General features: G+C 40.0%; 2 protein-coding genes across 3 annotated transcripts in view; both read left to right on the top strand.

The window, feature by feature from the left end:
- PPP1R21 (protein phosphatase 1 regulatory subunit 21) overlaps positions 1-15,042 on the top strand; it is a 28,413-nt gene extending 13,371 nt beyond the window's left edge. For both annotated transcript variants that reach the window (XM_021392946.1, XM_021392947.1), the window contains 13 exons: positions 2,183-2,284; positions 2,358-2,446; positions 3,119-3,255; positions 3,766-3,858; positions 5,605-5,732; positions 6,067-6,219; positions 7,004-7,096; positions 8,050-8,283; positions 9,840-9,875; positions 11,075-11,191; positions 11,644-11,742; positions 12,248-12,376; positions 13,849-15,042. In XM_021392946.1, the coding sequence (XP_021248621.1) occupies positions 2,183-2,284; positions 2,358-2,446; positions 3,119-3,255; positions 3,766-3,858; positions 5,605-5,732; positions 6,067-6,219; positions 7,004-7,096; positions 8,050-8,283; positions 9,840-9,875; positions 11,075-11,191; positions 11,644-11,742; positions 12,248-12,376; positions 13,849-13,878 (1,440 nt within the window). In that variant the 3' untranslated portion in view covers positions 13,879-15,042. The remainder of the gene's footprint in view (positions 1-2,182; positions 2,285-2,357; positions 2,447-3,118; positions 3,256-3,765; positions 3,859-5,604; positions 5,733-6,066; positions 6,220-7,003; positions 7,097-8,049; positions 8,284-9,839; positions 9,876-11,074; positions 11,192-11,643; positions 11,743-12,247; positions 12,377-13,848) is intronic.
- Positions 15,431-26,589, top strand: part of COMMD1 (copper metabolism domain containing 1) — a 67,186-nt gene continuing 56,027 nt past the window's right edge. The window contains exon 1 of the mRNA XM_021392950.1: positions 15,431-15,666. Within this exon, the coding sequence (XP_021248625.1) occupies positions 15,472-15,666 (195 nt within the window). The 5' untranslated portion in view covers positions 15,431-15,471. The remainder of the gene's footprint in view (positions 15,667-26,589) is intronic.

Raw genomic sequence — 26,589 nt, 5'->3', positions numbered from 1 at the left:
GCTCAGACTTTGAAAATCTTGTTTCTCTCTTTTGCTGAATGGCTGTATAACACCCGTAGAAGCAATGTAAACTGTTGCAAAACCTCTCTGTTCTTGGGAGGACCTCCTTCAATCTCTTTACAGGCAACAAATATGCTTATGTGGATATTTATCTCCTAGAGAAATCCTATTCAATTTACTTTGTCAATCCTTTCACCTATTTAATCAAGAATAAGCTTTTCCAGAGGTTCGGCGTAGATCTTCATTTGAGAATAGTACTTTCTTGCTTCACTAATAATACTCTGAATGGCACATCCTTCTTTCAAAAACTGTGAGATTTTGTTATCTTCCAAGTTCTTTGGGGCAGAAGCTATGTCTCCTTTTTTATGTGGCCTAATCTGGTGATTGGATTCCACGGACGTTACTGTCGTTTGCCTTGGTCAGATAAATTGGGTTTCATAGACATCATTTCTCATGCATGTTTTTGTCTTAATGTCCTAATTTAACAGTTCTTTGTTTGTTCAGCAGAGAGAAGTGCTTTCACACAGCTGAAAGATGGAACTTAATCACAACTCTAATTTGATTCTTCTTATTGGATAGTTGTTCAGGTTTTCTGTTGTCATAAATTCTCTTGTAGCCTACCTTTATTCTTGTATGTTTATGACCTAAATGCTTCAGTGCATTCTACCTCACAGCTTTTGTGGTGATTTCCCAGCAACAAAGCATCTTTTGTCACTCACTGAATCTGCTGTTGCTCCTGTATCTTCAATTAACATACCTAGTTGCTTGGCAGGTATTCTCGGTGTGGTCTTAGCTTCTCCACTGAGTGCTTCAAAAACCTCCCTTAATGCAGAAAACGAGACAAGTATCATGCAGTGGCTTAGCACACTTGTGCTGATCTATTTTTCCCCAACTCCAGGTCTTGTCTGGCGCTTTCAAGCTATTTTCCCCACCAGACAGTCAAAATAGATGCGGACAATTCCTTTCCAGGTTCAAGTATTCCTTTTCTCCTTAAGCATTGGATTGCTGGTTTCTACTGGGGCTTCAGCATCGTGCCAGATAATTCCAGTCCTCTTCCTTGTGACACAAGGCAGGAGCATTCTGCATGTGGCACTTCTTTTTCCTTAGATTTAGGAATTGACCATAATTCCATCCAGATTTATGCATGCACGCATAAGAGCTTGGCATCTCTTCTTGTTAACACTGTGTTACTGCAGCATAATAATAACAGTAATAAAAATTTCTTGTACCCTATTTGCCTGGGATCTTTACTTACTATTGTAGCATATAAATAACCAAAGGTGAAAGTACCTTTCTGTGGGGTAAATTGTGATCACTAATATCAATTGTGGAAAAGGTTCTATAATACTATGATACGTATATCTACATTGTTAATTTTTTTAATCCTGAGAGTACCACCAGTGTTTTTTTTTTTTAAAGAGCTTGAGTGAATGCTTTTTTTTCTCTGGTTTGCTTTTTTGAAGGATAAATTAGCCATAAAATTTACTTAAGCAAATTTTAAAGAAGATGGGCAGCACAGTGAGGCCAGAGTTTGAGCATTTATTTTACTTGTCACAGTTGCTGACAGCAGCCATTCTCCTTTTGCTTAGTTACTTCTCCATCCTTTGTATTGGCATAAGTGTACTTTTACCCACGTGGCAGACTGGACTGGAAACGTAAAATATTAACATACATCTCTCTTGCTGTCAGTTCTAACTCAGTTCAGTTCTTCACTACTTTGCACAGCGGAGCTGTTGAAATGCTTGTGCTGATTAATAGTACAAGGGCTGATAAGCAAACAGTAGCTGGGAGGAAGGTAGCACAGCTTGTTTTGGTGACTTAATGAGTGCATGGATCTAGCCTTAAGTTGATGTAGTTGAGCAAGTAACACGAGGTTGTTTGTAGTCAAAAACCTAAGTGTGCTGTGCATGACAGGTATAGGTAGATAAGGTGCTGTGGCGAAGTCTTGGGGTGGGGAGGGTTGCCTGGATTTCCATTACTGTCTTTGCTTTCCCTCAAGGTATGTGTTTGTGTGCCACGTAGAGGAGGGGGCTGTACATCACTTGATTTTATTTTACTGTTGATGTCTTGGGGATCATTTGAAGTGATAGATACTATGTTGAAATGGACTTTTCTGTTGTTAAACTTGAAACAGTTTGAGAGCCTTCAGTAAGCACCATCTCAAAAATCTCTCTGTACTCAGTTCTCACAGTATCTTCATGAAAATGCTTTATATGTTCGCCCTCTGGAGGAAGGAATGCTTCAATTGTTTGAGAGTATTACAGAAGATACTGTGACAGTCCTGGTAAGATTTCTTACTTTTCGTCTTGAAAAAGACTTTTACAGAACAGAAATACTTACGTTGTTTTTCTTTCCAGGAAACAACTGTGAAATTGAAGGCCTTTTCAGAACATTTAGCTTCATACTTATGCTTTTTAAGAAAGATTCTTCCTTATCAGTTAAAAAGGTACTTCGAGTTTAATGGATCAAATTGAAGGGACGCTGTCAGATTTGCAACACTGGCAACATCTACACTTCAAATGTTAAGTCAAACCTTAAAGCACCATAGACTAAAAGGCAGAACTTTTCTTTGCATACTGTTTTTTGAGCCTTTAGGTTTTTGTTGTTTTTCCAGTAGGCATTGGAAATGAACCAGTATATTTTAGAACTTTTCCCCTCGAAGATGTAGCTTTAATAAAAGCTGCATAGACTTGAATGTTTAATCATGCTACTCAGTAGTACTGATATTATTCAGGTATTGTACACTGAAACTGTTAATTTCTTGGGCCTGTCTGAAGATTTTGTTATCCCATATGTACAGCAAAGCTGTCGGATGCATATCCCTTTTGCAGTGAAAATGTGTGGTCCTGAGTTGGTCAAAGGGAGGTACTTTGTCAGTGCAAAGGAACACTTAAAAAGAGGATTTGGGTTAAGAAGAGGAAAAAGCTTTTTATGATTTCTTTGTACCTTTGCTATGCAACTCAATTAATTAACCTTTCTAAAATTACCTCTATTGCTGCTTTGGACTGGCAGTGTAGAAAGAACTACCTATCTATACCTAAAATCTTGAAATTCTTATGTAAGATATTTGCTCATTTGTTTTTTTTTTTGTGTGTGTGTTGAAAAATCATATTCCTAGTTTGGAAGAAGAGTGTGAGTCTTCTCTTTGCACAGCTGCTTTAAGAGCTAGAAATATGGAGCTTCACAGAGACATGAAAAGGTTGACTGCGATCTTTGAGAAGCTACACACATATGTTAGTCTTCTTGCTTTACCAAGTAAGTGCCGGTTTGGGCTCAGGCTGGGAGGAACTCGTGTTCCTTTTGAGCTTTTTGTTGTTGTTGTTGTTATTAAAATACTCCTTCTTGATGCAGGAAATAGTAACTGTATAGCTTCAGGTTATTTTGGTCTTGACTTTTCTGAAGGACCCAAATGGTTCCTCCTCCAGAGTAAGCACGTAAAAGCAGTCACGCGTGTAGATTTTTGAGAACAAACAGTTGAGGTATTCCTAAAATCTTAAATGAAGTTTAAGAAACTTGGACATGTTTTACCTGCCTACTCTACCAAGGTTACATAGATACATCTATGTATATGTACATGCTCTACAAAGATTGATAAAAGTTCAATATTAAAGGAAGATGTCATTCAAATAATGGATTTGTTATGCTGCTTTTATTATAAAGATTATGCAAATGTTTCTAGTAAATGGAAGTTAGAGTTTTAGAGTTAACTTTTTTCATAAATGATAGAGTTGTAATTTTTTTCTCCTTTTTTCACGGTACTTTTAGGTACGAAACCAGAAGGACTACTTCGAACAAATTACAACTTGGTGTTTACAAACATTGCAGCAAGCCTTCATGGGTCTCATGACATTCTAAAAGGTGAGGCTACATGAGTGGTGGTACCCTTCAGCTTTCATCCTTCATCTTTTAACATAGCAGAGGTGGACTTTCGCTGGAACAATGCTAAATGTGTAATACATAGTAAACCTGATTTGTTTTACCTGTGTAGAGTGAAACTAAACCTGTTGAGTACATGTTTTTGTCACCCATGAATGTTTTTCGCTACTCTGTTCTTTTAGCTTTGTTCTTGTAAGTTGCTGGAACATTAAATTGTAACACTCTAGATCTTCCTGAGCTGCCTTGCTTTAGTTTCTGAACTGTATTGTTGTAATTGAACCAGCATACAAAATGGAATGATAAAAATACATGCATTTCCTTTTTTACATGATGTGGCACTACCATCAAAATAGAATTTTTCTTATATTTCAGGTTGATTACTCTTACTTTTAACATGACTGTATAACCAAGATTATGAGGAAGTCAGTTTCCAAATTAAAACAGAACTTCTTCCTTCTAAATGGCCTACTCTCCTTTTATCAAAAGGACATGAATATGTTACATTTCTAATAGAGTACTGTTTGGTTAACACTCAAGGAGTTTTAAAGCAATAGTACTTCTATATATCCTGTAACGTCTGTTCCTGTGTAGGTATTTTTGGGAGAATAATTATTATAGTTGAATTGATTTGATCCCAGTCAGCTATATAAACATTAAGGTCTTAATTTAAACAAGGCGTTTTGGTTTTTTTAGTCTCTTAGAAATGATGTCAATAGTACTACCTAATTTTGCAGAGTCTTTTGTTTAACTAAATGATTACATTAGAGATTTGTAGGTCAAACACAGCGAATTACTAAGCCAAACAGTATTGGAGCACGGATAAGCTTGATGTGTATATTCTACCTCTTAGTATGGTTGCTCTAACGTAGCATCAACACAAATTGTACTTAACAAAAGAAGTAAAGAAGACTGAAAAAGTACTGAAGCAAACTGTCAGAACTCATTAGTTAGCAACAGAAACGTTGTTAACACCTCAGACTCCGAATCAAGTTCTCTAGTATGGTAGTTTCTCTCCATCCTCCCTAACCCAAACATAACTCCAATTTCTTAACCTTGCCTCAGATTGAAACTTCTGGTGATAATGACCTGAGATTTCTTATTTTTGTAGCTGTAAAATATTTACTTGTGAAACTAACGCTTCTTTGTAAATTACTTCCAGAAAATTCTCCGTGTGGTGGTGATGTTCTTTGTTTCTCTACCCCCAGAAGTCTGTTCTGTTAATTTTGCCTGAAAGAACTTTAGAATACCTCTTCCTATGCTATATAGTTCTGGTAGCCTTTTAGATTTGCTTTGATGATTAAAATGCCCTACCATTTTAAGCTTTAAGATTACATAATCTTCAGACTTAGAATTGTTAATAATGTTTAATATCTGTCTCTAGTGTCCTGATGTAAATATGCGGAAGTGGAAAATATACTTTGGAAATGAAGAGATAGTTCAGTGGAAGCTTGAGTTCCCTGTATAGGTACGGTTTTTGGGACACAGAGCACACTAGTGCTCTTTAGTATGCCTCTTTATTCTGCTTCCTGTAACAGACACAATGTCTGTTCTAATCATAAACAGCCACCTATAGCAGTCTACTGAAGAACTAAAAGTATCCAGACTAAACGTTTTTATACAATTCAAGGAGAGTAGAAGTATTCCAAGTTCAGTGTCAGAAGCTGAAGTTGGAAATGGTCACCTGCATAAACAAAAGCATAAATTACATACATGTTTTTCTTTTTTCAGACATTTCCAAGCACTACAGTCAGAAAGCTACACTAGAACAAGATGTTCCAACAGCCACACAGAAGCTTATAACTACCAATGACTGTATTTTGTCCTCCATTTTGTCTTTAACAAATGGAATGGGCAAGGTAATGGAAACTTTTGTTTAAATATAATGCCACAAGTTGAGCATTTTTTTGCTTTTTCTTTAATAATAAAAAAGAATGATTTGAGAAATGTAAATGTGTCTTTGGTACTCCTGACTACCTTATCAGACTTATTCTAAGGTATTTTCACGCTGTATGTTAAAAACAGTAGGTGATAATAGTAGGTACTGTGAAAAGGATGTTTTGCCTTAGTGAGGTCTGAGCTATGTGAAGTCCAGTTTCATTAAGTGCTTTTCCTTCTCCTAAGCATGTAACTGCTCTGACAAGTCATTCTGTTCAACTTAATTCAAAAAGTGGCTTCTCTTGGTATGTCTAGATTGCTTCGTTCTTTAGCAACAACGTGGATCACTTCACTTCTTCACTGAGCTATGGCCCAAAAGGAGGAACAGAGTTCATCAGTCCTCTTTCAGCTGAGTGTATGCTGCAGTACAAGAAAAAGGCAGTTGCCTATATGAAGTCTCTGAAGAAGGTTTGTTCAGTTCCTGTGCTTGCACAGAGCTTTCTCTGTCCATAATTAACTTGCTCTTCGGTTATGTCAAAGAGAACACAAATCAATGACTTCCAGTATTTGGAAAGGATTTTTCTCAGTGAGAGTGTTTGGCTTAGGAAATGGGGCCCATAGAGCAATAATGCTATTGAAGAAATCTGAGAGCATAGTTGCTCTCAAAACTGGTGGTATATGTTGGTTCTGCTGTTAACCATTTCCATGAGAAACTTCTGGACTGAGGAGGGTCCTGAGCTGACCTGATTTACTTATTTAACCTCCCTCCCATATTCACCAAGAATGTGGAGTGGGTGACATCATTCTTATATTTGCATTCACTGGAAGACAGTTGAGATCAAATAAAGAAGAAACCAAAAGCTAGGAAATAGAGAAAACGTGCTGAACCGAAAGGTTGAATGTTACCAAATGTCCATGCAGTTCCTACTAAAATTAAAAACTAAGTGATGATGTATGTGTGCTTATCATTGCTCCCCTTTGATGTTCTGATGTCTGTCAAGTGGACCTAAAGATGCTTTTGATCACTAAGTAGCACGTAGTTTTCTTAGCACCTTTTAATTGTGTATTTTTGTAGAGAGTAGGTGGGTTTTTTGAGTTGGAACTGTTGTTTTTTTTCTACTGGTTGGTGAACAATTGGAAAACGTCTTTCTCCCCTCCAGTAAAGTAAGGAGGGCAATAAGAAAATAAATGTGAAACACTTATTCTGATTTACTGTGAAACCCATTTTGAGGTTTTTTCTATTCTTCTGCAGCCTTGTGCAGATTCAGTGCCTTATGAAGAGGCCTTGGCCAATCGCAGAGTTCTTCTGAGTTCCACAGAAAGTAGAGAAGGTCTTGCACAACAGGTATTCTGTTATATGTTGTTCTAACATATTTAGTAGTGTATTTATAAAGGCAAAGTAGTATTGAATAGTCTACCCATGTGTGGTTTTGTACATAAATAGAAATTCTGAGTCTTAAAATAAGACTCTAGATATCTTAATTATAATTCTGAGAGTAAAAGAGTGCAAACTATGTATTCATTTCTAATGTTGTGTCCTGTTTTTAGTGGGTTTTCTGGGACTACATAGCAACAACTTTTTTAGAGTGTATGAAATAGGTCTTATTTCTATCATTCTTGAAGTATGTGGTTTTGTCTTTTCTGGAAGGTGAGGCAGAGGGAGAATAAGTGGTATTTAAAAGGCCTGTGCAGTCTGTCCATCTCTGAGTGAGACTGACTAATGTACTGACTGAAATTTAGCTTGAATGCTGTGCATACATCCTTGAACTTCTACAGAAGAAAGACTTCAGTGCTTTTTTTTTGTAATTGCCCATTCAGAGCATATTAATTGAGATTATATGACTTCAGATAGAAATGTGTGGAGGGATAGGTTATATAATGCTCTGTAACTTGTCCAGGTAAGAAAAGCTGGGGTTTCTGTATGTGTGAGTAGGATGTCTGGGAAGGGAAGGATTGTGTTTGACTTGTTAGCAGATGGCAAGACAATGCTGGTGACAGGCACACATCTTTCAAGCTTTCATGACTTTCTTCTAACTTCTGCCTGCTCTGATTTTCATCTGATTTGGCCTTGGCTCTTTGAGCAGCAAGTGGTAACCTTTGTTTCAGACTAATTCACTACTAATGAGTAGTTGAGTAGCTTGTGATACATGACCACAGTTAAGCCTACAGATGGCAGCCTACTGCTGTTACTTACTAGCTCACTTGGGTAATGGTTTAAAGTAATACTGTCTTCAGACAGCTCCTGGAGGGTATTCTTTCTGTGTTCAGTAACATGCACTGTGAACTTCCATCCTAAAGGTCCAGCAGAGTTTGGAGAAAATTGCAAAACTTGAACAAGAAAAAGAGCACTGGATGTTGGAGGCCCAGCTAGCTAAAATAAAACTGGAGAAGGAAAACCAAAAGCTGAAGAACTCTCTTAGTGGACATTCAGCAGAAACTATACAAGAGCGTTCTGTTTTATCAAATGTAGCTGAACAAAAGGAGGAAACGACAGCAAAGAGTCAGAGGGAGCCTATCAAAAGTACTAGTCTGGTAAGTGACTTCTTACTCCAATAGAGAAAACCATGGTAGTTGATAGTAGTGCTATTTGATCAATGGAACATTAATATTGAAAGCTTTTTGATGATGTTGAAATGCAGTCGTGCAGAAGCTCCTTATTTGCAAAGCTGCTTGCTGATACTTTCCTCAGAGTTTGGAACTTGACTTTTGAGGCTTTGTTCAATATCTTGATATTAATAGAAATATTCTTGTAGTTCTGTACTTGTATGACTGAGGGGGGAACGATAGGTGCTTAACCTCTTGATTTTCGTCAGTAGCTAGTAAGCCTTGCAAGTAGTGTGTATCTTAGGTTGGCTCTGAGTTTCCAGTATTTTTTTCACTTGTAGGTATGTAAAAGCAAACAAAAGTACATGATCAGTATTTTTAAACGGATTAAGGAACTACAGGTCCATGTAATATAACTTAATTTTAACTTGAAGCCATTCAAGTTTCCAGAGTTCACTGGATCATTAATTTTACATAACTTTTGTGGGCTCTTACAACTTGGGTTCAACAATGTTTTTTGGATAGCATGTATTCTGTCTTGTCTTTGTATGTGGGTAACTAGCTTTTCTGTGTGTATTACAAGTGTTCAAAAGGGGTTGCCCTTTCCTCTGAACTACCGCTTTCACAGTTGTATTCACATGGATGTCATCTGTAAGACATGAGATAATCTGTTCAGCTCAACATTCAATATAATTTTTTTCCTCCCCACTTTCCTGCTTCAGGATTAAAAAACAAACAAAAAACCTACCACACACACCAAAAGAAAGAAAAAAAAAAACCCACAAAAAAACTAATGGGATGTTTTCATAGAATCATTTAGGTTGGAAAAGATTTGACCTTTAAGGTCATCACGTCCAACCAGTTTTGAAATTGGTTTTGAAATGAACTTTCATTTTAAGTTTGATTTAGGCGTTTGAGGAGAATATCTTTTTCTAATCAATGCTTCCTGTAACTAGTAGGTCAGCAAATGATATAAATATTGCCCATAGACATAAACCTGTAGTCCTGTTCAGGTCAAGAAAAAATGTCTGACTCTTTATGAAGACATTCTTACATGAAACTAGTTGTTCGTGTACATCTCAATTAGAGTTTTGTGAGTATGTGAAACTGAGCTGTCAGTGTAATTTATTAATCAAACTGCAGAGAAAAGAATTCAGAAGATACTGAAGAAATCAAAGATGAATTTCCTTGCTCTTGAAACTAGGTAATTAAGAGACATGTCAGTACACTGAAGCACTAATTTACATGTGCATATAATCAAGAAGTTGTGTAATCAGATAAGCTAACTGTATCTTGTTTGATTTCATTGCTATTGCCCTGTATGCATCCTAAGATGTATAGGGAATATCTAATTTTTGGAGAGTTGTTGTCGCCTTAAATTCTATTCAAGGCATTCATGTGTACTACCCTTGCCTATATTGTAGGTAGAAATACTTAAACTTAGTTTTAACTGTTGCAAGATTTTGTTTTTCATTGAAGTCCTTTTACGACTGGTGTCTGTTTTTGCCGTTCTCACTTCATTCATATTGTCTTCCTTGTTTTAGATCGGGATGTTGACTATAACTACTGATAATGAGAAGGTAATCTATTTTAAATGTTATCAAAATATATCTAGTAAATATTTAAAACTTAATGTTATTCCAAAGGTGTAATTAACAATTAAAAATAACATAGTACAATGACAGAAGTCACTCAGGTAGTTTGTGTACCATATTTTCAAGTTTCCAAAATCATATTTTTGTTTGTTTGGTTTTGTTTTTTATTAATTCTATGTCGTGAATTGTAGCTTTTACTCATTTAAGCAGCTTGGAGCAGTGTGAGCTGGTCCAGATCTGTGCTCTGTAGCTGAAGGAGAGTCTTGCTCTCTGTATTTAGGAACCAGAAGTGGATTCCAAGTCTCAATTCTTAGTCCTTGAGAAAAGAGGCTCAAGTTGGTGGGAGAAGGGGAAGTCACTGGCTCTAGTGCCCTGTATTTAACACATAAGTACAGGCTATCCCAAACCAGAAGTTGTTCTGAAAGAAACCTAGGAGCAGCTCAGACAAAATGTTAACTCTGAGTTTAGCACGGCTACAGCATAACAATTGCCGCAGCAGGAATCAGTGCTTTGATTTTCTGCTTAAGCAGGGAACTGAAGTATGTTTTGGTTTGCTCCGTTTTTGCTTTCTAGAGGGAATGATTAAAGTGGGTGCAGGAGCCAAAGAATAGCTGGTATAAATTTTTTAAAAGCTACTGCATAGCGCTGATCTTGGAGGTAATGAGAAGTGGTGTGACAGCTGTCTCTGGTTGGTAACTCTGTAATTTACAGTAATCTGGTGAGTTTAAAAACAAACAAAAAGAAGGACCACCAACAAAACAAAAAAATCCCTCGTATCTTAAATGGTTGTGTGGAACATGTGACATTAGACACAGTTCTCACAGCTTGGTAGCTTCTGAAACATAGTCATGCAGAAGGATTGTTCCTTGATGGGAAAAGCCAGTAAGTGTTGGGATTTTTTAAGCTGGTAGAATGAGCTTACTTCTGCAGTGGGTTTTCATCGTCAGACTTGATTTGTCAAATTAAGCAAACCTCTTGCATCCTGGGCCCTTAAAGGAAGTACAACACTAGGAGGTGATGTCAGTTGATCTGACCTCCTGTAATTTGTTGTGATTTGGGGAAGTAAATGCTTTTGGATATGCCAGACAGGCCTCAGTAGGGAATGGAATTCAGTATAGAGGACAATGCTGTGGTGTGAGTATTCAGTCTATTACACAAAAATGTCTGGTTATTTTTTTTATCAGATTCCAGATGTTGAGTCTCGTGAAGACTTGATTAAAAAACACTATATGGCAAGAATAGCAGAACTTACATCCCATCTACAGCTTGCTGACAGCAAATCAGTACACTTTCATGCTGAGGTGAGCATACAGTAATGTTCGTACTAAAAACAGTACATTCCCTTTTGAATTTTCCATGTGCAAGTGTTAAATCTGTGGTACATATTTCAGGGAAAATGTGTTCCTCTAGTACATTAGGTGACATAGTAAGCCATCTTTCTGTGATACTTGAGCAGTGTACGAAGTAGCTGTTTGTGTTGCTTTCTGTGAAATATTTCCTAGCAGTAACGTGATGAAAACAGAAGACTTAGACTAATAATAATATGGAAATTCTGTAAGATAAAACAAGTTTAATGTTAATTATTTCATTATCTTTGTATTCAAAACAGTGCAGATTCTGAGTAAGTTTCTTGTTATCTGAGGATTACAGAATGATGGAAACATTCAAAGCATTCAGTTAAAGACAGCACAAGACAGTGCTCTGGAACTAACTTTCTTCCCTTCTGTCCTCCCTGTCCTGCTCTAACTGCCAGTGTCGAGCACTTGCCAAAAGACTGTCTTTAGCAGAGAAGTCCAAGGAATCACTCACAGAAGAGTTGAAACAAGCTAGTCAAAACATCAGTAGATTACAGGCAAGTAAAATGTTAACTGACATAATAGATGTACTTGTTAAGGTAATTGTGTGTAAGGGCAAGGTGAAGACCACCAAGACCAGTCGTGCTTTTTAGGTCCTTAGTAATATGATGTGAAAAACAGAGGTATGTAGAGAACAGATGGAAACATTACACTTGAAGTCGAAGATCCTTGCAAGGCAATGGTTGTAGTAGCAAAGCCTGTGTTTTAGCCCATTGTCAAGGCTCTTCTGTATAAATGTCTTTTCTGTATGTGTAAGCACAGGATTGTTTTAGCCTCGTTTCCCTCTGTGAGGGGAGGATTACTTAAATATACAGGTAGTGAAAAAACAAACTAAATTAAGGGTGACAGACAATACATGAGTCTTCAGATGAAATTTTTCAATGGTTTGGCTTAGTTACATTTACCTCGTAGCAGAGATGGTACCAACTGGCAAAGCAGCCATTTTCTTACATTGTACAAAGGCTTCAAGCCGCGGACTTCTTTTGTTGTTTTTCCCCATAGGATGAATTGATGACGACAAAGAGAAGTTATGAGGATCAGTTAAGTATGATGAGTGACCATCTCTGCAGTATGAATGAGACCCTAACTAAACAAAGGGAAGAAATAGACACACTAAAGATGACTAGTAAGGTAAGTTGCCAAGTGTTGACACTAGACATTGGCCGTAGTTGGGAGCTCTGTGGGTTACCTTTGCCATGACTGCAGTAATACCTTTTCACAAATCAATCCACAAGCTATGGTTCCTGTTCTGGGCCAGCTGGAAAGAAGACTCCAAATCTGGTCATGCACATTGTCTCGTGCTCTTATCCCAGTTGCAGCTGCTCGGTTCTTGGCAATTGTTCTTCCTCCTCTGTTTTATTTCCATACCCTAGATCGTCTGTTTCTTTCATGTAGGAATGAAAAACTTGCCATGTATTTCATTCTGTGAACTTTCTTAAAAACCACACTTGAGCTTTTTCCAAGCAAGGAGCCATCCATTTACCCAGTGGCAAGGTTTTCCACTTGGCCTTAATGATGAAAGAGGCAGAAGTCTGCTTTTTATAGCAGTGAGTGCTTACACCATGGTACATCCTATCCTGAAGGTTCTGGGAAGAAATATATGTTGTGAAGGTCTTTATCTTTCATTCATTTTATTATGAAATGAATAATTCTCCTTAATTGTAGAATGCTTGGAAGCAGATTTCACTGAGGGGGAGGAGAAATCCATGTTTAGATTAGAAACCCCATTACAGTGATTTTATCTATTTATTCATTTCAGTTGTAGACTATTCCTCCAAGTTCTTCCTCAGATGGCTAAACTTCAATTTTCACTTGTCATAATTTCAAAACTTGAAAGGATACGCTGTCTTTAAGGAAGTAACTCATAATCTCCCAACAGTAGACACTTGTTTTTTTTGTATTTCAGATGTTACCAAACATAGAAAACAAGTCAATTGAAAGTTATACAGTTTAAAGCCATTGTCATTTGAACAGACTTGTTGGTTAGATTTAAAAACAAACGTTATCCTAGGTAAAGAGGAAAAAAGAGAATTGCCAGCAAGTAACTACTGCACAGAAATTTTTAAGCTGCATGTTTGCATTGTAGAGTTGTTGGAAGTCAGATGTAAGAAAGTTGTTTTAAAACAAATCCTTTTCTCAACTACAAATATTCTGTTCAGCCCAAGCTAAAGTTAACTTTGTTTTGGAACAGAATGTTAGGGTGGAGGATAATTGCCTTACATTGACTCTCTGAGGTTTATATTTGAAATACCATTCACAGTCAAATGAGGATTGGACCTGCCTTCGGTCTGCTTTGCAATGTGAATGGTGCTACTACTGTTGAGTGATGTGGGATGTAACTCCAATGTCTTTCTCCATAGATTTCAATTAAATTAAGGTTCTCCTGTGCTTGTTCGAGAGCTCTGGTACTTTCCTGCGTTACGCCTGTAAGCACAGAGGAATTTTCAGAACAAGCAATTGCAATCAGTGCTGTTTATCTTCAGCTTCACAATGCTTCTTTGCTTGCTGTAGGCACAAATTATCAGACCATGGGTTGTACATTTCCTGTATAGATGTTCTTAGGTTAATTTTATATTGTGTTCACTAGTTTCTTCTTGTTGCAGGGAAACTCTAAAAAGAACAAAACTCGATAGTTCCCAGCTCACCAGCTGTCTGTGGAGGCTGCTACTGAAGGAAGTGCGGATACTGTCCGGTGCCTGTTGGTTACGGGAAGCAGGGGTGGTGTTGGGTCTCATACGAACTGTTTTGGTGCTGTACATGGCTTTAAAATATTTAGCACTTTCAGCGGATAGAACTTGGTGTTGTCTTTAAACCAGGACACGTACACTCTGTGGATAATTTGTAATTACCTTCAGTTTTTACTGTGCACTTTTTAAAACTGGGTTTTAATTTCCTGTAATAACTTCAGCTTTTGTATATTTTTCAAATATGATTATGCATTAACAGATTTGGTATCACTGCAGTAGTTGTCTGTTTCTGAGTTATGTTAAATTGGCAACAGCTGTACATTCAGTTCTTGCTAATGACAGTTTAAAAATTAATTTGGAAACCTTGGCCATGTGAGCTGTGCAGCTACTGTAAATGTGCTCCTGTCCTCTGCCCTTTCAAATGAATTCAGTTGTGTCTTTAAATGATTTCTATAAATTCCTGTGGAAAAGTGGGATCATTCTTTCAACCCCCCCCTTTTTTTTTTGTTAGATGCAATAGAGGAAACTCTTGCTACTCGTATTTGGCACTTTGGATTTTGAAATAAAGAGCACAAATAGCTGAACTGGGAAACTTTGCTGAAATTGCTTTAAGCCCTAATTTGGCATTTTGTATACGTGTATATATACTGGTTGAAATAGCTGTTAAAAGCTATAGGAAAATGTGACTGTAATTTGCCCCCAAAAGAGTGAAGCAATATATGTGTGTGTAGAATAGATCAGCTTACTGTGCTCTCTTACAATAAAGAATATAAAATACGTAGAACGTTGAAACACTGAATTTGCAAAAAGTCCCTTACGGGGTTAGTCCTGATGGGTCAACCAAGGAGCTGCACATGGCTTTTATTGTGCTTTGGGAAGCTTGTGATCTGTAGGCCTCTCAAAATTCTTTAAGTGAAGTCTAATAACACACGGTTTCATGACATCTGACTTTTTTCTTAAACCAGATGTTGTGGTGCTCCACACTTCACACTGATCTTCTGTTCCATAACTTGCATTGTGGCACTTAGTTGTCCTGTAAGGGTTTACTCTGATATCAGCTGTGTCAGTGTGTTATCAATATGTAACAATAAAATCAGCTAAACAAAACCAGTGCCATTTTTTTCCTTGGTTCTGTTTTTGCCTGGTGAGGTGACCTGAAGCAGTAGACATAACTACTCTTAGTAGTGTTTCTTTTCTTGGGGAATGTTTGTCTGAGCGAGACTGAACTTGTGCACATAGTGCTGCAGTGTGCAAAGGGAACCTGGTTCCCTGTCAGCACTTCTTGCCTTCATGCCTCCTCAATGGCAAACATCACAAATATATATACATATATATATACATATATAAATATTTTCTATTTTTTTCTATTTGAACTTGCACGGAACGGCGCACAGACAAGACGCTTTATTTTTTGCGTTAGTTTCCTCCTCCCCCCATGCGCACACACAGGGCCTGGCCCAGCCGGGCCGAGCCCAGGGAGGCGGCGCGGCGGCGGCTCTTCCCGAGGCGGGGATTGAGGCGCGGGGCCGCCCCTCCAACATGGCGGCGGCCGAGCAGCAGCCGCCGGCGGCCGAAGGCGGCAAGGCGCTGAGCGCGCTGCTGGGCGGCATCGCGCAGGCTGCCTACTACGGCAAGGCCGACATCACCGAGGAGCTGCTGCGCGGGCAGCTCTACCCCGAGGCGGCGCCGGAGGAGTTCCGCGCCCTGCGCGCCAAGATGGGCGGCCTGCTGCAGGTAGCGGCGGGCGGGCGGGGCCGTGAGGGGGAGCGCAGCTCCGGCTGGGCATCCTTAGCGCCCGCATCCAGTGCTTAGAGAGCAGCAAGAGGGGAGGACAGTGCCGCGTGGAGGGGAGGTAGCTAGAGACAGTATGTAAGCAATAGGCAATGGTTAGACATTGTGCAGATTAGTGTGCTTTACAGTTGAGCTAAGCAATAAGCAGTACTTTCTTCTGACATAAGTTCAGGTTGAGTATCCGCGGATTTTAGTGCCCTTACTTCTAGCAGGTTATTCTGAGAGGTGGCCCTACTGTTTGTTTCCACGTACCTTGCTTAAGAGCTGAGGTCCTTTATACAGTCAATATGGAAAAGACTCTGTGTCTTATATCGACTTTTGTTGACCTGGTAGGGATGTGAGTGCTGACATTAGATGTGATGAACGCTCCTGCATTCCTGTCTCTTCTTTCCCTGATAAATGTGTGTGCTGTCAGTTTGTTGTTAGAAGCAGGAGCTTTCATTGCCCTTGTGACTTTTTAATTCTGTCATTCTCAGTGTCCTCTAAGTAGTAATCAGAAATCAGTACTGTAAATCAGTCTGTGCATAAATCAGTGACATACTTGTATCAAGGCTTGGTGGAGGTAAAGGACTTCCATGTGCCCCTTCCGCATTCTGTGTGTGCAAAGCACGGTAACTTCTGAAGCATGTGAAAAACAAGGAGGTGAATAAGGATCACAGAAGTGCATTGAATTTACTGCAGCAACGAGTATTTAAATGCCCCCTCTCCCCCCAAATCTTTGTATAGTCCTGGTTTCTTTATTTATAAAAGCTGTCTTTATGATCAATTTCTTCACAGAACGGTGTGGTTTTCTGCAAAATGTCCATGAATAATCTGAGCTCTTTCTAAGGTGCCCAGTTTATTTCATAGAACACTCATGTTACCGTACTACTTTTGTGTCTAGTTACGTGAACTTTTTTAAGAAATCTGATTTCTTGTGTGGAATTTCCTAGAAGGTAAAGGAAGCTCCAGGACGGCTGGCCTTGGAGAATTGTAGCATCTCAGTTGTTTTTTACCCTCTGCTCATGTATTTCTCAGCCTCCTATCCCATCGGACTTCAAAGTGTTGAGAAACTGGGGAAGATCAGCTCCTGGAGATTCTCACCCCCAGCTTTTTTGGCTTTCATAGACCTCACCCTGATGAAAATACCGAATTTGTCTCTTCCTTATGGAAGTTGGATTTGCTGAGTTAGTTCCTGTGGTAACAGAAGCTATTCCTTTACTTCTACAGTAATTCCTCTCTTTTCCTTTTGGTGGCAGCAGGCTGCTGGGATTACTCTCGCTGTTGTGCTGGAGGTGTCCTGGCTCACTGCTGTGCTTCAGAACGAGCTGTTCGTTGGCTAAATGACAACACAGAGTCAGCATGAGAAGCCTAAATATGTTATTATATTCGATTATTAATATATATTTTCATAAATACTGAGCGTGTTACCATCTGTAACAACTACACCAGTATATCACTGCTAAAATATGAATCAGACTGTACATGAGGAGCATGTGACAGCCCAGTGTTTGATATGTGACATACAGAATGCATCCATACTCTGTGGACATGACATATCATTCACTAGCCCTCTTCCTTCTCTTGTTTTCTACCCAAATTAGCATTGAATGTAGTTTCAAACGTTTCATTCTCATGGCTGTGCTTATTTTGAACAGCTTCATTTGTTATTGGGCTAGGCAAAAATGTGCTAACAATAACTTTGCACAGAATTTTGTGAGGAAGGGAAGGTGTATCTACTGTGTTGTGACTGGACATGCATGAGAAAATGATGAACTAGACTGTTGCTCGCCTGGGACAACTGAATAACAATTCTAGTCTGTTTTGTTTTGTTTAGTTTTTTAATTCAGTAAAGCACCCCTATTACATAGCTTGCTAATCTGGATGCAGCTTGGCCACCACACCTTCATTTTATGTTCTTAGGTATGCCTGATATTATCTCTCTTTTTTTTTATTTCAACATAATCATAGGAGAGTAGAAAGCTGAATGTTGACTTGAAACGCCATCTGCTATACTGCAGCGACAAGAATGTTCGCTCTTTTTAGGGCTGCTCCCATGTTAGTTATTTTTGCTTCCAGTATGTGCATATGTAGTCAGTTCAGATAAGGGCTGGTGCAGCTGCCAGTTGCAGGAAGAACACTGAAGTGGAGAGAAGTTCTTTGAAAGAAGGAGAGCAGGGCTGGCTGCAGGCTGGAGAACACTTAAAGTGGCAGTATGGTGCTTCACTGCCTGGAGCAGCAATTCTCTACTTGCACGTGCCAGTTAATAAGAGCAGTCTGCTCTCATCATTCTGGATTTTTTGTTTAGTATTCATCATTTTCAGTTTCTCTGATTGTAAAACTCAATGGTTTATTAAGTTTAAACCTTTCACGTTCTGTTTCCATTACTATTTTAATTGCTGAAGAGACATTTAGAAGGCAGCGCTTTTGCTGGATGTTACAGAATGTAGAGGTGATGAAATTCTGACTGCAGACTTCTACAAATTGGGCTGTCATTCAGACAAAGTGGGGTGAGCAACGATTCTCTTCTCCACCTGGGAATAATAACCTTTCTAGCGCTCCTGCTGCAGGGCTCTGATGACTGCAATTGCTGAGAGCAGGCAGAAACATAAGGACTCTGGTACAGCGTTGTTCATTTAAGCAGTAGTATTTTCTATAACTCAAGGTTTGAGACAGAGGTGAAAGATCACTTCCTAATGAGACCAATCCTACACTCATTTCATTTGAGACTGTAAAGTACTGATACAACATACATGTGCCATTTCACTGGAAACCATGTACTTCATATTTAATGATTTACCTGACCTATTGCATTGTATATCATCTTCATAGAATCACATGGCTTGGGTTGGAAGAGACCTCAAGGATCATCAAGTTCCAACCCCTGTTGATTACCCTGACCCACCCCTAAAACCTTGCACTTTGTTTTGTTGACCTCATTAGGTTCACATGGGCCCACTTTTTGAGTTTATCAAGGTCTTATCTATGGCCGAGTGGTAAATGAAAAGAAGTAGGCAAACTTGCGTTGTTGATGTAATAGGTGTTCTAGGCTCTGTATTGCTCAAAATTGTTTTTCTTCCATTAAAGTGCGGATATTTTATTGTTTTTCTTTTAGTTCTTAGTCGTGTATCAAATAGAAGGAAAAAAGGGGCGACTCATGTTTTTCCCTCCCTTTTCACAGGTTGAATTATAGCAGACAGGCAACTAATACTAGTCCAGGAAACAACTGGAACTGAAGAAATGGCAGTGACTTCATTATCCTCTTCAGCATTTCCACCATTCTTTTGGGAATGGGAAATGGAGCATAAGTGTTATTGAAATAAAGGCATAAAACCGCATGTGAATCCTAAGGGAGTCTTTCCCTTTTCAGATATAGTCCAGAAAGGATGTGTTTGACAAACACTAAGAAAAGTAGAAGTGTTCAATTTGTAGTAATGAACTTCAAAAGCAAGATCCAACTCTTTAGTCTTCAGTCAGACTAGACTCTTGCTAAGGCCAATAGAAAGCAACCAGGCTGGACTAATGAATTTCAGCATAATCAGAACTCATCTCTCTGTGCTGTCTGTGAGCTTCTCCTTTGGTGGAAGGTTTGGTTACAGCTTACTGAAAAGACCTCAAATTCATCCCTAGAGGAGCTTCATCTTCAGGACAAGGTGAAGTGAGTGACTTCCTTAAAGGAGAAGCCTTGAATATTTTACTCATTTTGTTTTTTAATCATTATAGATAATCATAAATACTTTTACACAGTAACTTTTACTCTACATATTAATACTTTTTAAAGTCATATCAGACTGGAAACTGGAAGACCTCAATTGTAAAGGATATTTTTGTAATTCTCTCATTTGGGATGTTAACATATTTTGGAAAGCTTGGTTCTTCATCTCAGTTCTAACAGTAAAAATTGCAATACAGGTATAGTTGGAGTGACATTCCTAATTTTTTCCAAATGAGGTTAAACTCATTCTTGTTGAGATGTATTTGTATCTCTGCCAAAAGATTCTTACCTCAGCTTGGTGGGTAGTTTTTCTCTTCATGCTTTGTGTTTTCCATAAACTGTGATGTTAGGATTATGAAACATGCTCTTAAGATACATGCAGGTGCTGAAGTAGAATTTTAGTGAAAGGCAGGAAGGCAACAGATGTGTTTACTCTGAGTCTGAAGTTTACGTGTGACTCTGCTGTCTCTCTTCAGAGTGTCGTGTCTAATGTGTGATTCAGTCATGCTCTTTTTGCCATTTCTGGTTCAAGTGTAATTGATGTAAAACTCAGGAGTATTTATATAAACAGTACATCCTCAAACACTGTACAAATATTTATATATTTGAAGTAGTTTTGATTTCTTCTGTATTTCTTCATAAAACCTGATTTTAGTTTTTTTTTGAAGCAAACAAAACATGTATAACTTCTGTTTTCTACAGAAGAAGAAACCACAAATCTAGGCAGCGTGGTGTAAATCTCATAGATGATGACATGTATGGTGTGCACGTGTCCATGTATGCGCAGAGATAGAAATGAGAAAACAGAGGGGTCAGAAATTAGTGCCCTACTAATGCACCTGAATGACAGATTTGGTTTTTGTAGGATCATAAGATGGGTTGGGTTGGAAGGAACCCTAAAGCCAACCCAGCCCCAACCCCTGCCGTGGACTGGCTGCCCTCCACCAGCTCAGGCTGCCTGGGACCTATCCAACCTGGCCTTGGGCACCTCCAGGAACAGGTCACCCACAGCTCTCTGGGCAGCAGAGCCTGGGCCTCTGAGGAGAAAATTCACACCTTGAGAGCTATAAGGAGCCAGAAGGGATGTCTGCATGGTTTCTGGACATGTCTCCTCTTGTGTGACATGTGGCCACACGTGTGCCGTGTGTGCCTCTGTTTGGTTTCTGTGCATGGCGAAGACAAAGCAACGGATCTGGCTGTGGCTTGCTGAGAGCAAGGCTGGAAGAATGCTGATTGCTCACTGCTTAGCAGAAGTGCCGTTGTTTACTGGATTCTTTTTATGACATGTCATGAAAATCTCTAAACAGCCTTGTAATGAAACGTAAGTGCTGGAGAAATTTTCTTGCTCAAATGGACAAACGATAAGGAGCTTGTTAATACAAGCAACCCTTCTTGTCTGAAAGCTATGGGAGAAGTGAATTCATGCTTTCTGGTGACATAAATGTTCCAAGATAGCACAGTTTGAGTGTTAAAGAGTCTCACTGTTGGGGCCTATAGTAGCGAAACCCAGAGCTAAGTGTTGCAGAGCACCAACAGTTCTGACTGAGGGGCTTATCTGCAAGCTCTGGAAACCACTGCCGTGCACGGCCTGCTCTCAGGTGCAGCGCAGGTGGTCCATGGAGGCATGGCAGTGGAGAGCTGTTCCTGCAGATTGACTGGAAAACCTGATTGCTTGACCAGTAAGTGACTTGATCTAGATTTGTTGAAATGGAGAATTCCCTCTGGGCTAATGAAAGTAGTCATAAATATTTAATGTGATTTGATTGGAGAATGCTTTGATATTTTGCCTATTTCAGTAAGTCTTTAGCTTTATTTTTTCTCTGAAAATATTTATTAGATTTAGTTCTAAGAGCATTTTGTGTATAGCACATAGTATTTAAGTCTTTATGGGAAAGTGAGGAGTGGTTCCTGCTGAGCCATCCCAGCCTGGGCTTTGCTTCCAGGCACTGGTGATGGTTTCCAGCACCATGGTGGGAGCAGGACCCATGCAGAACAGTTCCCACAGTGCAGAGTTTGGCTTGTTGCTGTCTTGCCCTCATAAAACCTCTGCTTTTAGCAACTAGGATGACTGCTTGTGGTTTAGGGAACATGTTTTATGTTACACTGAGCTGACAGGAAGAAAACCCGCTTTGTACACAGAATCATATGTGGAATGGCTTGGGTTGAAACGGACCTTAAAGCTCACCCAGCCCTAACCCCAGCCATGGGCTGGTTACCCCCCATCAGCTCAAGCTGCCTAGGGCCCATCCAACCTGGCCTTGAGTATCTTTAGGGTTGGGCCACCCACAGCTCTCTGGGCAGCAGTGCCAGGGCCTCACCACCCTGTGATGGAAAAAATTTCCCCAGTATCTAACCTAAAACTCGCCTCTTTTAGTTTAAAACCATTTCCCCTCTGCTCTATCAGTATCAGACCATGTGAAAAGTCAGTCTCCCTCCTGATTGTAAGTTCTCTTCAAGTACTGAAAAGATCTGCCGGGAGCCTTCTCTTCTCCAGTCTGAACAAGCCCAACTCCTTCAGCCTTTCTTCATAGGAGAGGTTCTCCAGCCCTCTGAGCATCTTTGTGGCCCTCCTCCGGACCCATTCCTACAACTCCACATCCTTCTTGTGCTGGGGGCTCCAGGCCTGGATGCAGTACTGCAGATGGGGCATCGTGAGGACAGAGCGGAGGGGGACAGTCTCCTCCCTGACCCTGCTGCCACCGCTCTGTTGATACAATCTGTATTCTGGGCAGCAGGCACACTGCTGGCTAATGTCCAGCTTTTCATCCACCAGGACCCCCGAGTCCTTCTCCAGTGGACTGCTCTTGAGTTCTTCTCCCAGTGTACACTTACCTGGGATTGCCCTCAACCCGAGTGCAAAATGCTGTACTTGGCCTTCTTGAACCACTTTTGGTTCCTGTGAACCCACTTTTCAAGCCTGTCCAAGTCCCCCCGATTCTGTAACTTGCTGTGATTTCTCTCTGGAAAACACAGTGCTGCTTTTAAAGGCCTCCTATTTCCCCCAAATAGCTTCTAAGAAACATCACTGTGGTTGGAAACTGCTGCTTGTGATAAATGATAGTATGCGTTCCAGCTAGGAAGGGCATGTAGGGTCTTATTCTGAATCCAAGGAATTAATGACTAATGAAATCTATTCTGTTCTTTCTTGTGGAAAAGAATACATTTGCAGGAAGACGGAATGCTCAAGGAATGTGGACATATGGCACTTGGGGACACGGTTTAGTGGTCATGGTGATGATGGGTTGGTGGTTGGATGTGATGATCTTAGTGGTTTTTTCCAGCCTTAATGGTTCTGTGATTCTAAGTGCACTACTCAGTTTGGTGTCATCAGCAAGATTGCTGAGAGTGCGCTTGATCCCACTGTCTGTGTCACTGATAAAGATGTTAAGGGCACCAGTCCCAAGATGGACCCCTGGGGGACCCCACTTGTGACTGACCTCCACCTGGACATGGAGCCACTGACCACAACCCTCTGTCTATGACCATCCAATCAGTTCTTTATCCACCGAATAGTCCAGCCTTCCTATCCATATCTATCCAATTTAGAAATAAGCGTGTGGTGCACAACCATGTCAAAGGCCTTGCCTGTGTCCAGGTAGATGGTATCAGTTGGCCTTTGGCACTCCATCGTAGAAGTTTTCCGGATTGGTGAGGCAACGATCTGCTCTTGGTGTAGCTGTGCTGGCTGTCTCAAATCACCTCCTCAGCCTGTATGTGCCTTAACATAGCTTCCAGAAGGATCTGCTCCATGATTTTCCCAGGCACAGACGTGAGGCTCTCAGTAGTTCCCTAGGTCTTCTTTTCTCCCTTCCTTAAAAATGGGGGTGATGTTTCCCTTTTTCCAGTCACCAGACACTTCACCTGACGGCTGTGACTTTTCAAATACGATGGAGAGCAGCTTGGCAACCGCATCAGCCAGTTCCTTCAGGACCCTGAGACATGCTGAGAGGAAGACCTGCTGTCTGGTACCCTGAGGCTGGAAGCTTACCTCTCGCTGTCAAACTGTCAGCATGTAACATGAGTTGTCAAAATAGTGACGAATGACCAGATGGTAAAACACTCTTGCTTCTGTATCGCTTCAAGCTGTGTAGTCTGTAAACTTGTCTCCTTTACATGCTGATCTCTCTGCTGCTATTTAAATGTGTCTGCAGAGTTAAGAGTTGGGCTGCAGTGGTTTCCAGCTGTTTGCTCCCAGATCCTGGTAGGGGCAGTGTGAGCCTGGTTTACGTGTACAGGAACTGTTTTCCCAGGTAGGAAAATGCAACTCCACCTATTGCTCAGAATGTAATACAGCAGATAACATACAATAGTGCTGTGAAAAGAGGGAAAGCAGAGCCTTGAGTCAGAATTTGGCTCCAAATCACAATATATGGCAAGATACGATATGATTGAAGGGTGTGATTCAAATATTTCATGTTGTTTGCTGCTGGATTACCTATGCCTTACTATACAGGAAGCTAATATCCAAATATAACTGTGGAAATTAGCAGAGTTAATGACATTTTAAGGTGCAAACAATCAAGATAATATCAACAAAAATCAAGGTGAATTCTGGTTTCTATGCTTGGTTCATAATAAAGCAAGTTAGTACATAGCCTGATTTACTTACAAGAACTGCCTGCAGAGTACTGCAGTAAGCTTTGCTATTGTCTCCCCTGTTCTGCATTCGTGGTAAGGCTACAATTTTTCTTCTGCGTCCCCTCAAAATATGAGCTGATCTGACTTCTGTTTTTAACTCTCCTAAGTGAAATGAGATCAAATATGAAGCAGGAGTCCACAAGAGTAGGTAATTTTCCCAGAGTGATTGTAGAAACCTGATAAACATCGTTCTCATTTATTGTATTGTAAGAGGAAGGAGGAGAAAAAAATCACAATCACATGCTCCCTTCAGAGAAGGCCAGGTCACGCTACCAATTCTGGGGCTGTCACTTTGACTGTCTCTCTCCTTTTCTTCTTTCCCTTGAATTTCTTTGTATTTGCCATCTGGTATTTGCTCTGTCCTATCTGGATTTCTTTTTCCCTTTCCTCTCTTTCTTTAGCAATGCCGCATTAAATGGCTTCCATTTGTTGAAAGTTCTTATTTCTGAATCTGGCTCCTTTGGGAGGAACGAAGAAGAAAGCATTTTAGGCTGAATAACTTAACCTGCAAAGATTCGTAGGCTGGTAAAGAAGGCAGCTTGTCTCTCCTGGAGCGTATCTCGGGGGGCATGTATGGATGCGCGCTCATTTGAAAAAGGTTGAACCTGTCAAACTTGTCTGTAGCATAGCTGCATGTTTAAGAAGGACTGGAAAAGTAACATTTCTTTGCCTCCACCCCGTGTAGCAAAATGTATTCTAAACCACGGCAAGGAATTTGACTCGAGGGGAGAAAAGCTTGTATAAAAAGACATTTTTAAAATATATTTCAATTAAGTAAGGGCCAAGATGGACAATTTATTTATATTTTTAATCCTTGTGAATTAACCTCACAGACACAAGCATGTCTGCTATTAATGGAATACTTCCTTAGCTTTTCTATTTCTCACCTCTTTTCTCAGCTGTCTGTGTTTTCTGAGAAGTGCTTCCCGTTGCCTCTTTTGTTGCGCGTCTCTTCCTCTTTCTATTCTAAATAATATAGGTAATTTGGAAACTATTACTCAGGAAGGGGACAGCACTTCTTTTTTTTTATGCTTACTGCTTAAAATCCAAGCTTTTGTAATCTATTCACAATCTGAGTACTCGGGCATCATTTGGAGATGTAGCTATGACTAATGCCATCGGTGGTTGAGCTCTTGTTCTTTCATTCCTGTTCTGTAAGCACAGAGCCTTTCAGTAGGGCCAGACAGAGTAATCCCCATTATTCTCAGTTTGCCTTCTGCTGGAGATAGTTTTTAGGATGGGGTGAGGTGGGAGAGCCGCTTTTTGGGCTCAGTGCTGTAGATTTGCAGGAAGTGCTGTCTGACCATGGGAGAATGGCTCGGCTTGTGGTTCATCTGGTGGCTGTCTGTTTTAATCAGCCTCTCATCCTCCTTTGTCATCAGATGAGCCTTTGTGCCGCAGAAAAATGACACCTCCTGCAAATTATTTTAGGAAGTAGTGTGTTGGGGAATTATGAGTCCAAACTGTTGTTTCTGGCAGACGCACGCTCTGATGATAGAAACAGGCTGGAGAAAAAAATTCTGGTAACTTCAGAAGCTTTTAAAAACTAATACTAGGATCTCTTTTGCGTTCAGGAATCGAGGACAAAAATAGCTGCATATAAACTCTCCTGCATGCCCTTTCCCCTCCCCCCCCACAACCACTGTTGTTGAACATCGTGTTCAGATGATTAAGATACTGGGTTTTGGGTTTTTGCTTGATGGGGAGGAATCTTGTGGAAGAAAATAGAGGAGCGTGGAAACAATCCATTGGACAAGTCTATGTGAAATCAAGCTTAATAAGATTAGAAATGCAGGAAGGATGTAATTTTGCCTGAAACTTCACTGCACGTACATTTATTTTTTTCTCATCTGCGGTAGCAGTTGTGTAATGTACTCGGCACTGTGTGTTGTGAGTCCTGTCCAAGCAGAAAGCTTAACAGAAGTCAGAGTAACCCAAACCTGGAAATATTTATGCGTCCACTGGATGCCCACTGACCTGGTTAGTGTCTCCTTGGCAATGAGTCCAAAGGCTCTACAAGTTAGAATGACGTTAAAGATGGTCTATTACACGCTGGAGAAAAATATAAACGGCAGGCTTATAAATAAAGTGCATTACAGCATGCTCAGTGATTGGCATCTCTTTCCTGTAAAGCAACAGTTTAATCCCTGCTTCCGCTGCATTGTAGCTCAGTAAAACGCAAACCGAAATTATATCGGATGCAGTATGGAACTTGAATAAAAGACCACGCCATGGATTAGGTGAAGACTTAGAAGATTTTAATTAAGATCTTTGTACTTTGATTAGAAGTATTGTTACGGTCATTTGGGATTTCTGAATTACGAATTTGCTGGGGTGAACGGGCCTTGAGCTATGTATTTTTTTTGAAAGATGGATCAGTGTTTCAAATGCAGGCGAGCAGGCTGTTGCGTCTGATTTTGTCTTAATTCTAATTGTCAGGAGAGCTCTGAGACTCTAATAAATAGCACTGGTGGGACACAGCCTACCAAGTCATCAGAAACCCCTACTGTCTTCAGAAACATGGAGAAGTCTGC

The sequence above is a fragment of the Numida meleagris genome, chromosome 3, assembly GCF_002078875.1.
Source record: "Numida meleagris isolate 19003 breed g44 Domestic line chromosome 3, NumMel1.0, whole genome shotgun sequence".
NCBI classification, from domain to species: Eukaryota; Metazoa; Chordata; class Aves; order Galliformes; family Numididae; genus Numida; species Numida meleagris.
The sequence above is the reverse complement of the archived record's forward strand: the minus strand, read 5'-3'. Positions and strand labels throughout refer to the sequence as shown.